The sequence below is a fragment of the Lacerta agilis genome, chromosome 3 (assembly GCF_009819535.1).
Source record: "Lacerta agilis isolate rLacAgi1 chromosome 3, rLacAgi1.pri, whole genome shotgun sequence".
Lineage (NCBI taxonomy): Eukaryota > Metazoa > Chordata > Lepidosauria > Squamata > Lacertidae > Lacerta > Lacerta agilis.
In genome coordinates, this window is record NC_046314.1 from 69,409,515 (window position 1) to 69,422,266 (window position 12,752).

Consider the following 12,752-nt stretch of genomic DNA (forward strand, 5'->3'; position numbering starts at 1 on the left):
AACACCAAGGCCACCAGTGAAAAAGCCCACCTCCATAAACCATTATAGTGTGGTAACTGACAAGACTAACCAGGTTTCATTGGTCGATCTTAACACCCTTACTAGGCATTGGAGGAGAAGTCAGCCTTTCAGGGAAGCTGCTCATCTAGCCTTGCCCCGAGAGCTGATCCGGGTATGTTGATGTCTTAATTTGATCTACAGGTTTGTCCTGTATTCATTGGTTTTATGGATGCAATTTAATTGTTGATTTTATGCTGTTTGTCACCATGACATTTTTCTTAATATTGGTAGTATAGACATTTTTTGCAGGCAAAATAAATAAACCAAAAGCCAAGGAACAGCAATATGTCAATAATGTTCTTGTCCCTAATCCCAGCCAGCTGTCATCATGCTTTTCTATGTAGTTCTGAGGGTCTTAATTCTGAGCCCCGCGTTGGGCAAAAATATTTCTGCATTTCAAGGGGTTGGACAAGAGGACCCTCGTGGTCCCTTCCAGCTCTACAAGTCTATGATTCTATGAGTTCTTTGTTATCCTAGTTTTCTCAATATAGTTTTTCTAGAGAAGTCTAGAAAAAATAGTTCTAAGCATTAAAAAAAATGTTCTGACATTTACACCTCACCTTTCCCCCAAGGAGCTCCAGGTGGCGTACGTTGTCCTCCCCGCCCCGTTGTCCCCCCCCCCCATTTTCTCTCCACAGCAATTCTATGAGGCAAATTAGGCTGAGTGACAGTGACTGACCCAAGGTCAATCTGTGAGCTTCCTGGCTGACCAGCAATTTGAACTCTCATCTCCGAGTACTCTAACCACCACACCACGCTCACTATACCTTGCAGTTTGACAAAAGCTTATACAAAATCCAGGGGCAAACGAAAACAGTTAAAGGGAAGGCTCAGAACCTAATTACAGGCATTTTAAAAAGAAAAATTAAGACTAACATTCTAATAAATACTCATGCGATAGCAATATTTGCAATCACAGCAGCTCAGTACCATTAGAGTTAAATTTTACCTAAACTATTTTGTTCACCTAAACCTGTAATCTTCAGCCTTTTCAGAACCAATATCCATCCTTAGCCATGTACATTTATGGCAGTAGTGCTGCTGTTGTGAGCCACTTTAGATCAGGTTGCGGCCTGGTAGCGGTCCAGGCCAACTGGTTGAAGACCAAATTCCATTTCATAAATCAAGTCCCATTTCCCAAGCCTACAAAGTAATACATACCCTCCAACATTTCTCTGATGAAAATAGGGGTGTCCTATTCAACAACAAACAAACAACAACAACAATTTTATTATTGATACCCCACCTATCTGACTGGGTTGCCCCAGCTACTCTGTTCAACTTCCAACATATATAAAAACATAATAAAACATTAAACATTTTTTTAAAAAAAAAACCTTCCCTATGCAGGACTGCCTTCAGATGTCTTCTAAAGGTTGTATAGTTACTTCTCTCCTTGGCTCAGGGAACACAAAACTCCATACACTCCAACATTTCTCCAATGAAACTAGGGACATCCTAAGGAAAAGTGGGGCATTCTGGAATCAAATCAGAAACCAGCGCAGCTTCTGTAAATCCGGGACTGTCCCTGGAAAATAGGGACACTTGGAGGTCTGGTAACACTGAATTTGTAAATGTGTCAAAAGCAATGCCAACAGGAAGTTACCAAAGAATTTGACTGTGTGTCAGAAAACAGTTTACAGTTTATGAAAACAGAGCACACAAAAAATGATGATCTCAATATACTTTCAGAAGCAACAGACAGTAGGGGGTGAGTAGCTCAATCTTGGGCCTTAAGCACATTTTATATTCAAAGTTGTAACAATATCAGTTTGGGCACATTTCATTATTTTCCAAAAAATTGAAGTGGCAAAACTGTAGCCTAAGCACTACTCCTGCTTACACGTTAGTATTATCTGTGCTTGTGTCTTATTCAACAGCTGCTAGGTTCGCCACTCAGTGACTCAGCTCCTTTCCTCAGAATGAAATGGAAGAAGGAAAAAGTCAAATAAGGTAAGTCTCGGACAAAATGTGATATAATTCCTGTTATGAAGAACTTAAAAGCAATTTGTGGGAAAGGTAGTGGGCACTGTAGACAGAGGTTTAAGAGAAACAAAACACAGAAGTGTTCCAAAGACTCATTCTGTAGTTTATTCAAATTATAGGCTCACTCTGCTTGAATTCACCTTACATGATGAATACACTTCAAATGAAGAGCCTGTTTATTAATACAGTTAAAAAGAAAGATGTGCCCCATGTACTAAGCCCTGAAATGGCTTAGAGACTACATAAAGCAACAAAATCAACACTATGTTAAAAGCAACAATCCGAATCCATTGCAGAATTGCAAAGTCAAGGAGAGCAACCCATTCTCTTTCTTCAGTGACCCAAAGGTTTTTTTTAGAGAATAAAGACGTTGGCCTAAAGATGTGAAGAGGTTTAGCCCAGGTGTTAGAGTGCAATAAACAGGATGCCTGCCTCAATCCTTGCATCTAACACCTCAGGGATAATATTTTCATTGTCCCGCCACCCGATGCCTTCTTGGTGAGGGTGCCCTACTTGGGAGTATTCCCTCCCCACAGAAGTATGACTGGCAGCAACACTGCTGACATTCCGACGCCAGTTTAAAACCTGTATATTCCCAAGCATTTATGGGAAACTATTTTGCTGCTGTAATTGGTTGTACTTTCATGTCAGAAATTTTTATTTTGTGTTTTATTTTACCTGCTCTTAACTAGTTGGACTGTTGTCGCTGCTTTACATAAGAATAGTAAAATAATAATGATAACAATAGTAATAGCTATATTGGTGAGAGGTGAACTTAAAATGCTAGCGATGAAAACGAAGGCAGGGAGGAAGCAAAGAAGAACACTAAAACCACTTGGCAACATTTTAGATACAGGAAGGTGAAGTGGGGATGGGAATCAAAACCAATGCTTTATCTGCTGCAATACTTTTTCGTATCTTGTACACGACATAAGCCCCCTGCCCTGCCCCCAAGCAGGATGCTGCATAAAATGTTCATTTCAAAGCTGTATGATTTCTTCCAAACACAGATTTTAGGCTTTTGGTTTATTGGCAATCTAGTGCAAAATTTCTAGACTGCCAAGCACAAGGCTCCTGATCCCTTACTGCTGAGTGTCTTGCCCAGTTCCAAAGCAGACTTTCAGAAAGAACAGTTCCACATTCAGCTCCTCTTGTCAGTTAATCCAGACAGACACTTTATATATATATTACATTAGTAAAACTACAGTGTTTTCAGAAAATTTCCTCTACTGCCGGAATGCCTTATCTTATGTATCCCTGTCGCTTTGATCTTCAAGGGAGACATTCCTAGCAGTGCTGTACGCTCCTGAGGTTTGTCTTATATCCTCTGAGACCAGGGCCATTAGTGTGGCAGCACCTGCCTTTTGGAATGTGTATCTAATGAACATCTGGCAGGCACCTACAGTATTGGCATTTAGACACCCACCTAAAACTCACCTGTTATCATTATTACTAATACTAAACAATTTATAGAAATAGCAAAACAGACTTACAAATCTGGCTACTGCACTCTTCCTCTCAATCTACTCTTGTCAAAGATTGCTTTAAAAATGAGGTTTCTAAGAAAACTCATGTGCCTGAGTCCAGACTGAAAACTACAACCCTAGCCGGTGAAATGTAAATTGCTCTTGTTCGTCTAAAAGGCTAGTGATAAACAAAATATTCATAGCTGCATTCACCACTACCACAACATTCAAATATTGTCTGTGTTCTTCGTAGTTTAACTTTACCAAGAACAATTGGCACTATTTTGATAACTTGCAAGATATCACAGAACTCAGCCAGCTACTGTTATACATATAAGGCAAACTATTTTGAAAATAAAGGAGAAAGAATCAATATCAGGATAAGTCTCATTATAAATAAACATGCTACTAAACCAATAGTTGTGCACAGTGCTTTTTTCTTTTAAAAAATGTTTAGGGGTACTTTAATTTTCTGCTTATATTGAAATACTGCCCCTCAATGATGCCAAACTTATATTCACAAATTGTTTAGGGGTCTGCGTCCCCCTGCATCCCACCAGAAATAAAGCACTGGTTATGCTCAGTTAGCCATGGAATATTTTAGTTATTCTGCCCTTTTGTCAACAGGTTAGAACAAACAACTGCAACCCTCTCACCACAAGCCAAAAGGCACAGCTGCAGTGACACCATGGGTTGGATCCAGATAAAGGCTGCAACCCTAACCTCACTTACCTGGGAGTAAGCTCCACTGAACTTAATAGGACTTGCTTCTGAGCAGGTCATAGTCCAGCACTCTAACCATTACACACTGGCTCTCAACACCACACCAGTATGAAGAGAACAGTGGAGGGAGAACACAGCCATCATGATTAGTGCCCATTGGTAGCCTTACCCTCCATGAATCTGTCTAATCCCTTCTTAAAGCCATACAAGTTTCAGGTACTCATAATACTTTCCTGTATTATGAGAAAGGGGAGGAAAAAGTCAGGGTCAAACTAGATGTGGCATTAAATGCATTTCTACATTTAACATTTTGAAAAATGTAGACAGAGCTTCTGGCGGAGACTGGTGAATTATGCAACCAGAGCTGACTGGAAGTTGGGAAAAGTACAACGCTTTCTTTCTCTAATGCTAACATGAAGAAAACCCATTTTCTGAAGCTAGTATTTACTCTGGAGTGGGAATCCCCCAGTGGCATCAAATGAGGGGAGTTTTTTTTTTTTAAACTAACTAAAAATGGGGGGTGGGGAGCAGATTTCCTTACAGTGCAAATTGCCACTTCAAAGAAGTGGCTTTTGTATAGATGACAGGAGGCAAGGAAAGTGTTAATCTCCTCCTCCCCTGCTGTGATCCCAGCAGAAGTAGCTCACTGGATGAGATGGAGCCACTATGCTGATTCCAGGGAAGGGTGCTATGGTGCAACCACACCAGCAAAGCCAGGCAACAGTTGCCAGTGCATTTGCACAGCAACAACTACCTCTCCTGGTAACAGCAGCAACACACCTTCCAGGAAACTAGAGTACACTAGTGGCTCCAGACTACCCAAGAAAGCTGTTTCCAGTAATAATCAGTCTCCCTCAGCAGCTTCTATTTGCGTTAAAAAAAACAACTGTGCGCACATAGCGCCACATCCACTTCAGCCCTCAGAAGCCCACCGTTATGTGTTAGAGCTTGTTTTATGCCTGCAGCCAGAGACCTCCGACTTCGCTGCATCCTCAACACCACAGGCAGGATGCCCTGCCTGGAACGAGGCAGATGAGGTGCCTAAGAGAACCCCATATACAACGTGATTGGCCCAGGAACTGCTCAGCCTTGGACATCCGGACCTATGCGAATGCTTCCAGAAATTTGGGTGTTAAGGAAGCAAGAGCTGCCATCAAACTAAGCTGTCCTGAGAATGCTGTTTACGCTCCTCTAGTCAAATTCTACATGGAAATGAGATGCTTTAACCAAAAGCTGCCCTAAAATATATTATTATCAATAATAATAATAATAAACTAACATTGTTTTTTATGCTGATCTCCTTAAGACCACAGTAAGAGTTTGCATCACGAGAGACATAAGACAAACATCAGGTGGCTACACTGAATTTTTTTATTATTATTATTTTGCATTCTAGATGTGACACTTTACAGGAGCTGCCTGCCTTTCAAAAGTCTCCAGATGTTTCAGCTGTTTGTGGGTGCTCGGTTGCACCATTTTGTAACAATGCACTGGCTACCAGTTGGGAATAATTTTGGGTGCTGGTAAACACCTTTAAATTCCCAAATGCCTTGGGCCAATTTTAACTGAAGGACCATAGAAAGGCCAATTTCAATCCCAACTAAACAGATGCAAGACTGTTTGAGACATATAACATTATAACATATTCTGTGTGATTGCACCAAAACTGGAAATCTTCAGAAAAACTGTTTGGCTCCTTTTGTCTCTATTCTACCACCTAGTCCACATTTCTTATATTTTGATCATCATTTGCTTGCCTGGTTGAAATTTTAGCAGCTGATGCTGCCGCTGGAGTTGTCTCGCCTTTTTACGTGTCATTATTATTTTATTGAAATTATTATTATTTTGCTTTTTTATAATGATGCGAGCACTGTTTTGACAGTGGAAGGATAGGATACGCAAAATAAATATTGCACATTTTTTGAAGAAGTGAATGTTTTCCTGCTGCAGTAGAGACTACATTCATTTTAAACATTTGCTTCATTTAGCTAATGCCTTCCTGTTCTCATAGATGTCTGATTTCAGACATTACTTTTAATCTCATATTTAAGCTGAAAGAATCATTCATACTTACAAATACAGTATCCAGTAATAAAAAGCAGTAATATCTGAACATCAGATATTCAGCTGAGTCTCCTTGGATTACTTGGAGCACACAAATCTAACTAGTAATAAGTTATATGTATATAAACTAGTTATGTCATTGAAGTTCATCATCAAACAGTCCCTAGTTCAGTATATGAATTGGTCCAATCCATCATGTTTGGCTTTATTATGAATGAAATCCTGTTCTTCTCCAGCTCAGAACGCTAAGTGAACTTCTGTGTGTACACCATCAGCATTCAGCAGACCATCATTCAGTCATCTGCTTTGCTGCATGTGCAGAAAAGCAAGATTCAGGATGTCAAAATTATACGGCATGGGCTTGTTAATATAATAAAAGGCAAGGAGAGGAGAACTCATTGTGATGTTATATTATGAATTAAGTGGTGTTGGCCAGAGATACTTAAGAACCACACATGTCCTTAGAAAAAGTCAATTTGCTTACTAGCAGATTATATCCTCTATTTACCATATACTGTAAAGAATTACAATAGCAAAGCTTTAATCGGTTGCTCCAATCTCCAGCCTCCATCTATTCTTTTCCTGTTGTTACACACAAAGCAGGAAGGTTTTTGCAGTCCCACCACATTTTTGCAATTTCTAGAAATCCTAGCAGGGTTAATAAATAATATCACCTGTTTAAATTAAACATAACTAGGGATAAGCATGCCCCACGTAGATTGGAAATTTCTGTTGGCAGACTTTCATTGGGTTGAATAATCCCAATGTAATGCATGTTGGAGCCTAGTAAGTATTTTGTCTCTGTAAAACACAAACGTTCTGTATGTATACAGCAAATCATTTTAGCAGCAATATAAAAGAGACCACCACCACACCACACCCACACTCAGATATTGTGGCATCCTATATACTTCAAATGGGTTGCACAATTACATTTTCACAAAATTAGCAAACAGAATTCTTTTTTCCTGACAACTGGGAAGAAAGACTTTAAAAAAGAAGAAAGACTTTTAAAAATGCTTATGTAAAAATAAGTGTGGCAAGTCAAGCATTCTAAGTTTAGTTCCATGATTTTACAGTATCAATGAACGTACATGAATCTGCAGTGGATACACATAACATAGGTGCACAAGCTTTATCTGCCCTCTGAAATGAGTACTTATAGCATGCCATTCACTGGCACCGAGTGCCATGCAGTCACTTGTTTCACCACTGCCCAGCATAAGGTAGAACTGAGCTGACGCATTCGGAGCTTGGACCCTCCAGCCTACAAAGGAACAGCAGCCACTGAGGTTTTGAAAAAGATAATCTGGACCATGCTCAATACCTTGGCTGCAATGGAAGTGAGTCGGAAATTAGGTGAGCAGAGAGCAGAGGCTAGGTGATCACTCGCTAATTAAACATTTGCAAATCTGAGGAAGTATGCTCATCAGTTCCACCTTGTTTCCAAATAAAGGCGGCGTTGCTAACACGATGTACTTTTGTCCGCCATTACATAAGGTTTCTTGACAAGCGGCGGTTTTTAAACCGTCACATTTGCACCGCACCAGTGTTCTCCGTGAGCTTCCATGTTCACTGCAAGCAACCCAGTAGTGTAAATGGCACTTCACTTGCAATCTAGCTTTCAGGTCTCTGTTCAATGAAGGAAGGAAGGTTTTCTGGAAAAAAAAATTATTCACTTCCAAGCAACTGAAAAGAAAATAAACTGCATAGAAATATGCACAAAAAAGGTTTGGGTTTGCCTGCAAGTGACTGGACTTGTTTTCACCAACGAATAATTTAGGATTGGGGAGGGTGGCTTCCATTAATTTTGATGCTGAAGGACTCTAATACAGAGGAAGAACGAAAACCCTCCAGAAGCCCCTTCAAAGCAAATGGTGGAACGCCATGACTGCGTCATTGTGAAAATGTTTGCTAGCACACCAAGAACTGGGCTTGATGCAATGAAGACAGACAAAAACCCACATCATATCACCCCCCCAGAACAAATCCATGGCGGAGAGTCAATCTCCCAAGTCTTGACTGGCTTTTATGGCATTTTGATCCTCAACATTTTGAGAACAAGGATAACCGACTCCATATTGGATGACATGCATTCCCTCTCTTTCGGCTCCAGTCTCAGGTTTTTCACCTACCAACAAGGCAAATGCACCATCTCAATTCTGCAATGGGCAGAAACACATTTACAGTCCGTGGGGGACACACAATCTCCAACTTGCTCTTCACAACAATCGCTTGGACCACTGACCCCCCCCCCTCCCAACACGCCCCAATCCCTCGTCTGCATTGTAATGACGGAGCCCTTCAACATTGTGCCTTGGCTTGGAGTGAAACCTAGGCCCCAGTAAAGCAGAATAAGCACCAAAGAGAAAGAAAACGAGCAGGTGAACTGAAAGAACAAACAACTGCAAAAGTGCCTAAGAGACCAAAGGAGGGGTGGGCTGATCTGCTTTCCCACACCCGCTGCTAAAGTGCATGGCAGCTCCCCACACACAAGTGGGGAGGGGGGTGCAGCAAAGAAAAAAACCACAACTTTCTCTCAAGTGTGATGCAAGTACAGTATTTGCAGCAATCGGCATCTTGCAACTGGCAGCTTGGCAGAGATGGAGGATTTGCCAAAGGAGGAAGGAAGGAAGACCTTCCACCAGTCTTTCCCACAGAGAAATGCACTCTCACACGCCAGCTACCCCCACTCCCACAACACCGCCAAACATACTGATCTCCATATAATATTTTCCCAGTGCTCCAGAGACAGACTGAAAGGAGCACACCATATGCAACTGAAATAAAAAGGGCTGGGTTAGTGAAGAACGATTGATCAGCCACCCTCCAGCCCCTCCTCCCATCACTTGATCAGCCAATCAATCAATCATTCAATCGTCCCTTTTGTTTCCTCTCTTGCCTTTTCACCCCTTCACTCCCAAAAGTTCAACAGTACCCCCGAGACACACAATAGCAGTATATATGTAATCACAGAGCCTGGGCTAGAGGGAATCTGGCCTAAATTTGACAGTCGCCAGCCCAACTCAAGCAGCTGGTGGGGGACCTGATAGGCTCAAAGATGCATTCCTATGCTGGGGTCCCACTCTAATATTTTCCCCTGGCAGGCGAACCAGCTTTCCGCCCCCCTCCTACCTTGCTCGTCGCTGTCCCCCAACTGGGTTTTGGGTTCCTCCTCGGGGAGGCCGGATCCTCCACCCTCGGGGGTTTTGCGTTTCTTCGACATCTGGACGGGGCTTGGGAATAGAGTTTCCTTCCCCCCTCGCTCTCTCTCTCACTCACTCTCTCTCTCTCCAGGGAGATCAGGGAGGGAGAAAGCGAGACACACGCGCGCGTAACACACACCGCCGCGGATGGAAAGGAATCGCTGCTTAAAAAGAGGGGGAGAGACTTTAGAGTGGCTGGAGAGCAAGGAGGAGGCAGGGTCTAAGTGGAGAAATCCTACAAATCACAAGCCCATCCGCGCAGCCCCACGTCGAAAGAGGGTTGCCTGGTTATGGGATCTGCTCCCCACCCCCCACCGGATCACCAATATTATATTACAGTATTATTATTGTTATAGTCTTTCTCGGGAAACTAGTAAGTGGAGGTGCGAAATTCAGAAAGTGGCCAACTGATCATGGAAGGGGGATGTTAGAAATTAAGAGACGCTGCGTAACAGCAATAAGGAAGTCCTTCTAAATATATTAAAATTTACATATATATATTAGGGACGGGGGTGCAGAGCGGAATGTTTCTAAATGAACCTCAATGAAGGTGAGGAGGACTTGCAGAGAGCGAGGAGAAGGAGGAGTTATTAGCCTGAGCCTCACGGGGCTGCAAGGGGCCGAGTCGCCTGCAGGGGGGGCGCATTGCTTTGGGAAGCGGCGTGGGGTGCGCGGAGCGCGAGTCCCAGCGGATGAAATTCACGCCAGGGGGCGGAAAGGGGACCAGATGATCCGTCCAGCCGGAGGAAGGAAGGGGGGCGGTGGGCAGGAAAGCCTGGAGATCCGGGAGTAGGGCGCATGGGAGGAGCCTGCTCGCTCCTCCTAGCTCCGATCCCGGATCCCTTCGGCTTGCGAGCGCCGAAGCACGCTGCCTAGGAGGGAGCTAGTCGCCTCGAAGGAAGTTGCGCCGGACTCTTAAGGAATCGTCGCGGGCAGCCGGCGTTTCGCAGCTGGCCACGCGGAGTTCACGCACAACTCGAGGCTTACGCTCGCGCGCTCCCCGTTTACGGAATCTGGAATCCTAGCAGTCGGACAGGATCTGCGTCCTGTCCCGCTCTCTCCCCACCACCACCCGCACCTGCCCCAAATGCCTATGTAACCTTTTCCACTCCAGGCTGCCTCGATGCAAAAAAAAAACCGTATGCGCTGTTTGGCAGAAGCTGCCACACTTTTTACATTTTTCCTCTTTCTCTCTCTTCCCCCCCCCCCACCCCGCCAACCTTTGAGGCTTTTCTACCACCTACTCTGCCCTCCGAGGCTGCTGCGTTCTCCGCGTCGCCTCCCCCACCCCCAGCTCTTCATGCCACTTACCCTCGAAAACTGCGCAGCGAGCTTGATCTCGGTTGTTTCGCCCTCTGGGGCAAGTTTGGAAGAAAGTGGTTCAGTCCGGAAGGCAAAAGAGGGACGAAATCGGGAAGGACTCGCCGCAGAAGTGGCTGGAAGTCAAGGTCCCCCCACCCCCACCCCAATTCCCAGCTTTTGCTGGTGCAGACAGTAAGAGCAGCAGGTGCCCCAAGGGAACCTGGACGCCCCAAAGAGGGAACCCCGCGGTCGACAAGTCTTGCTTTAAGACATGTTGGCTGGTTGGTTCCCTCTCCTCCATCCGTTGCCCCGAAGCTTCTACAAAGCCCTTTTGCAAGGCAGCCACCCCGAAATCGACAGAGTTCATGGTTTCCCCTTTTTCTCCTCGAAGAGAGAAAGAGAAAGAACTGAGCTGGCAGGTCCCTCTCCGGTCCGTCTGGTAACGGGCTGCTGGTGCCCAGGATCTCTAGGCGAAAGACTGCGCGCCTGGCTGGAAGTTGCAGAGTTTTTCTTGAGCGCGAGAAGGGGGCTGAGGGGTTGGCCGCATCTCACGTCCAAGAGGAGGCAATGACGTCTGTAGCTCCATTGCTATAACAGCGCCAAGGCTGCAATTGGCATTTATTGAAATGATAAGGGGCGCTCGGGCGTAAGCAACCTGGACCCTTTCAGCAAGAGACTTGGAAGCCGAGATGATTTGCAGCAGCGCTCACACCCTTCCTAAAACAAACGTAAAACAGTTTGGAAAAGGGTTGGAGTTGGGGAGTGGGGGGGGCGGGGGGGAGAAGGAGGGAGGGATCTCTGGCAGTCGCCGACGCTTCTGTGGAGCCACAAAAACACACTATTCCTTACGAGAGACCAGAAAAGCTCGCACAGCCGGCTGAGAACTTGAAGCTGATGAGGCTGAAATTAAGAGAGGCTGAAAGTGATCCGACGCCCAGAGCGCCCTTTCTGTCTCTTTCCGGACTGGGAGATGGGGAAAATCTCCCTAATATTAAAATTTAGCCCTTCTATTCCCAGGGCTCAAGGCTCTTTATTAGTCACTCAAGAGACTAGAAATCCAACAGGTGAAGCTTTTCCCCACCAAGGAAGCTGGTCCCTACTGAATCTACGTCACGTAGTTTGCCAGGAAGAACGGCGCAGCAGCGAGCCCCAACTCCCCCCCCCGCCCCATATTGTGATCGGCTAAATGAGGGGAAGGGGTGGAAGTAGCTCAGAAGGTCTTGGGTTCGATCCTCGGGTTGGGTTGGGAAGGTCCCCTGCTTGATATCCCGGGGAGTCGCTTGCCAGTCAGTGTGGGCAATAGTAAGCTAGATGGGCCAAGGATCTGACTCGGTATAAGGCAGCTTTCTTTGTTATAAGGAGCCATTTCTGGCTACCAATAGCCCTGTTTCTGGCTATGGATCTGCTGCTGCAGCAGGGTGAGGAGGAACGTGGTGAAGCCTCACAGGTGTGTGACGCAGGTGGAGACGCTTCCTTTACTCTGTGTTAACCACGCACACGTACGTGTATATGTGTACTTTAAAAGGCATCGCAATTCTAAATCCACATCCCTGGACGCACTGCAGAAATAAAGAATACACACGTGCCCCCACCAAATGCCATCTCAACCAAGAAGAGGGAAACCAGAAAGGTAACCTCCACCCCCGGCCGCTCCACCCCCATCATCAGGTCCTTCGTCATTCCCAGCTAAAGTAACAAACTCGCGCTCTCTCTCACGCGCCGCCGCCGCTGCTCTCAAAAAAACGACAGCTTGGAAAGATGTTCAATAACCCAAAGAAACTGCCTGCCAACAGCACGCTGCTCCAGGATAGGAGCAAGCCCGGCCGCATCAGCGCTGCCCAGCGCTCCCATTGCACGTCGCGGAATCAAAACACGCACGCAAGCAGACACGCGTTCTTCACTGCAGAGCACTCCCTTCCTCCCACCCCAAGCGGGGCCACTCTCG

General features: G+C 45.0%; 1 protein-coding gene across 4 annotated transcripts in view; it reads right to left on the minus strand.

Moving 5' to 3' along the window:
* Positions 1-9,600, minus strand: part of PDE10A (phosphodiesterase 10A) — a 185,619-nt gene extending 176,019 nt beyond the window's left edge. For 2 of the 4 annotated variants that reach the window (XM_033144137.1, XM_033144139.1), the window contains exon 1: positions 9,435-9,600. In XM_033144137.1, the coding sequence (XP_033000028.1) occupies positions 9,435-9,525 (91 nt within the window). In that variant the 5' untranslated portion in view covers positions 9,526-9,600. The remainder of the gene's footprint in view (positions 1-9,434) is intronic. The other 2 variants (XM_033144141.1, XM_033144140.1) reach the window with 1 other exon arrangement.
* Positions 9,601-12,752: the final 3,152 nt, after the last annotated feature.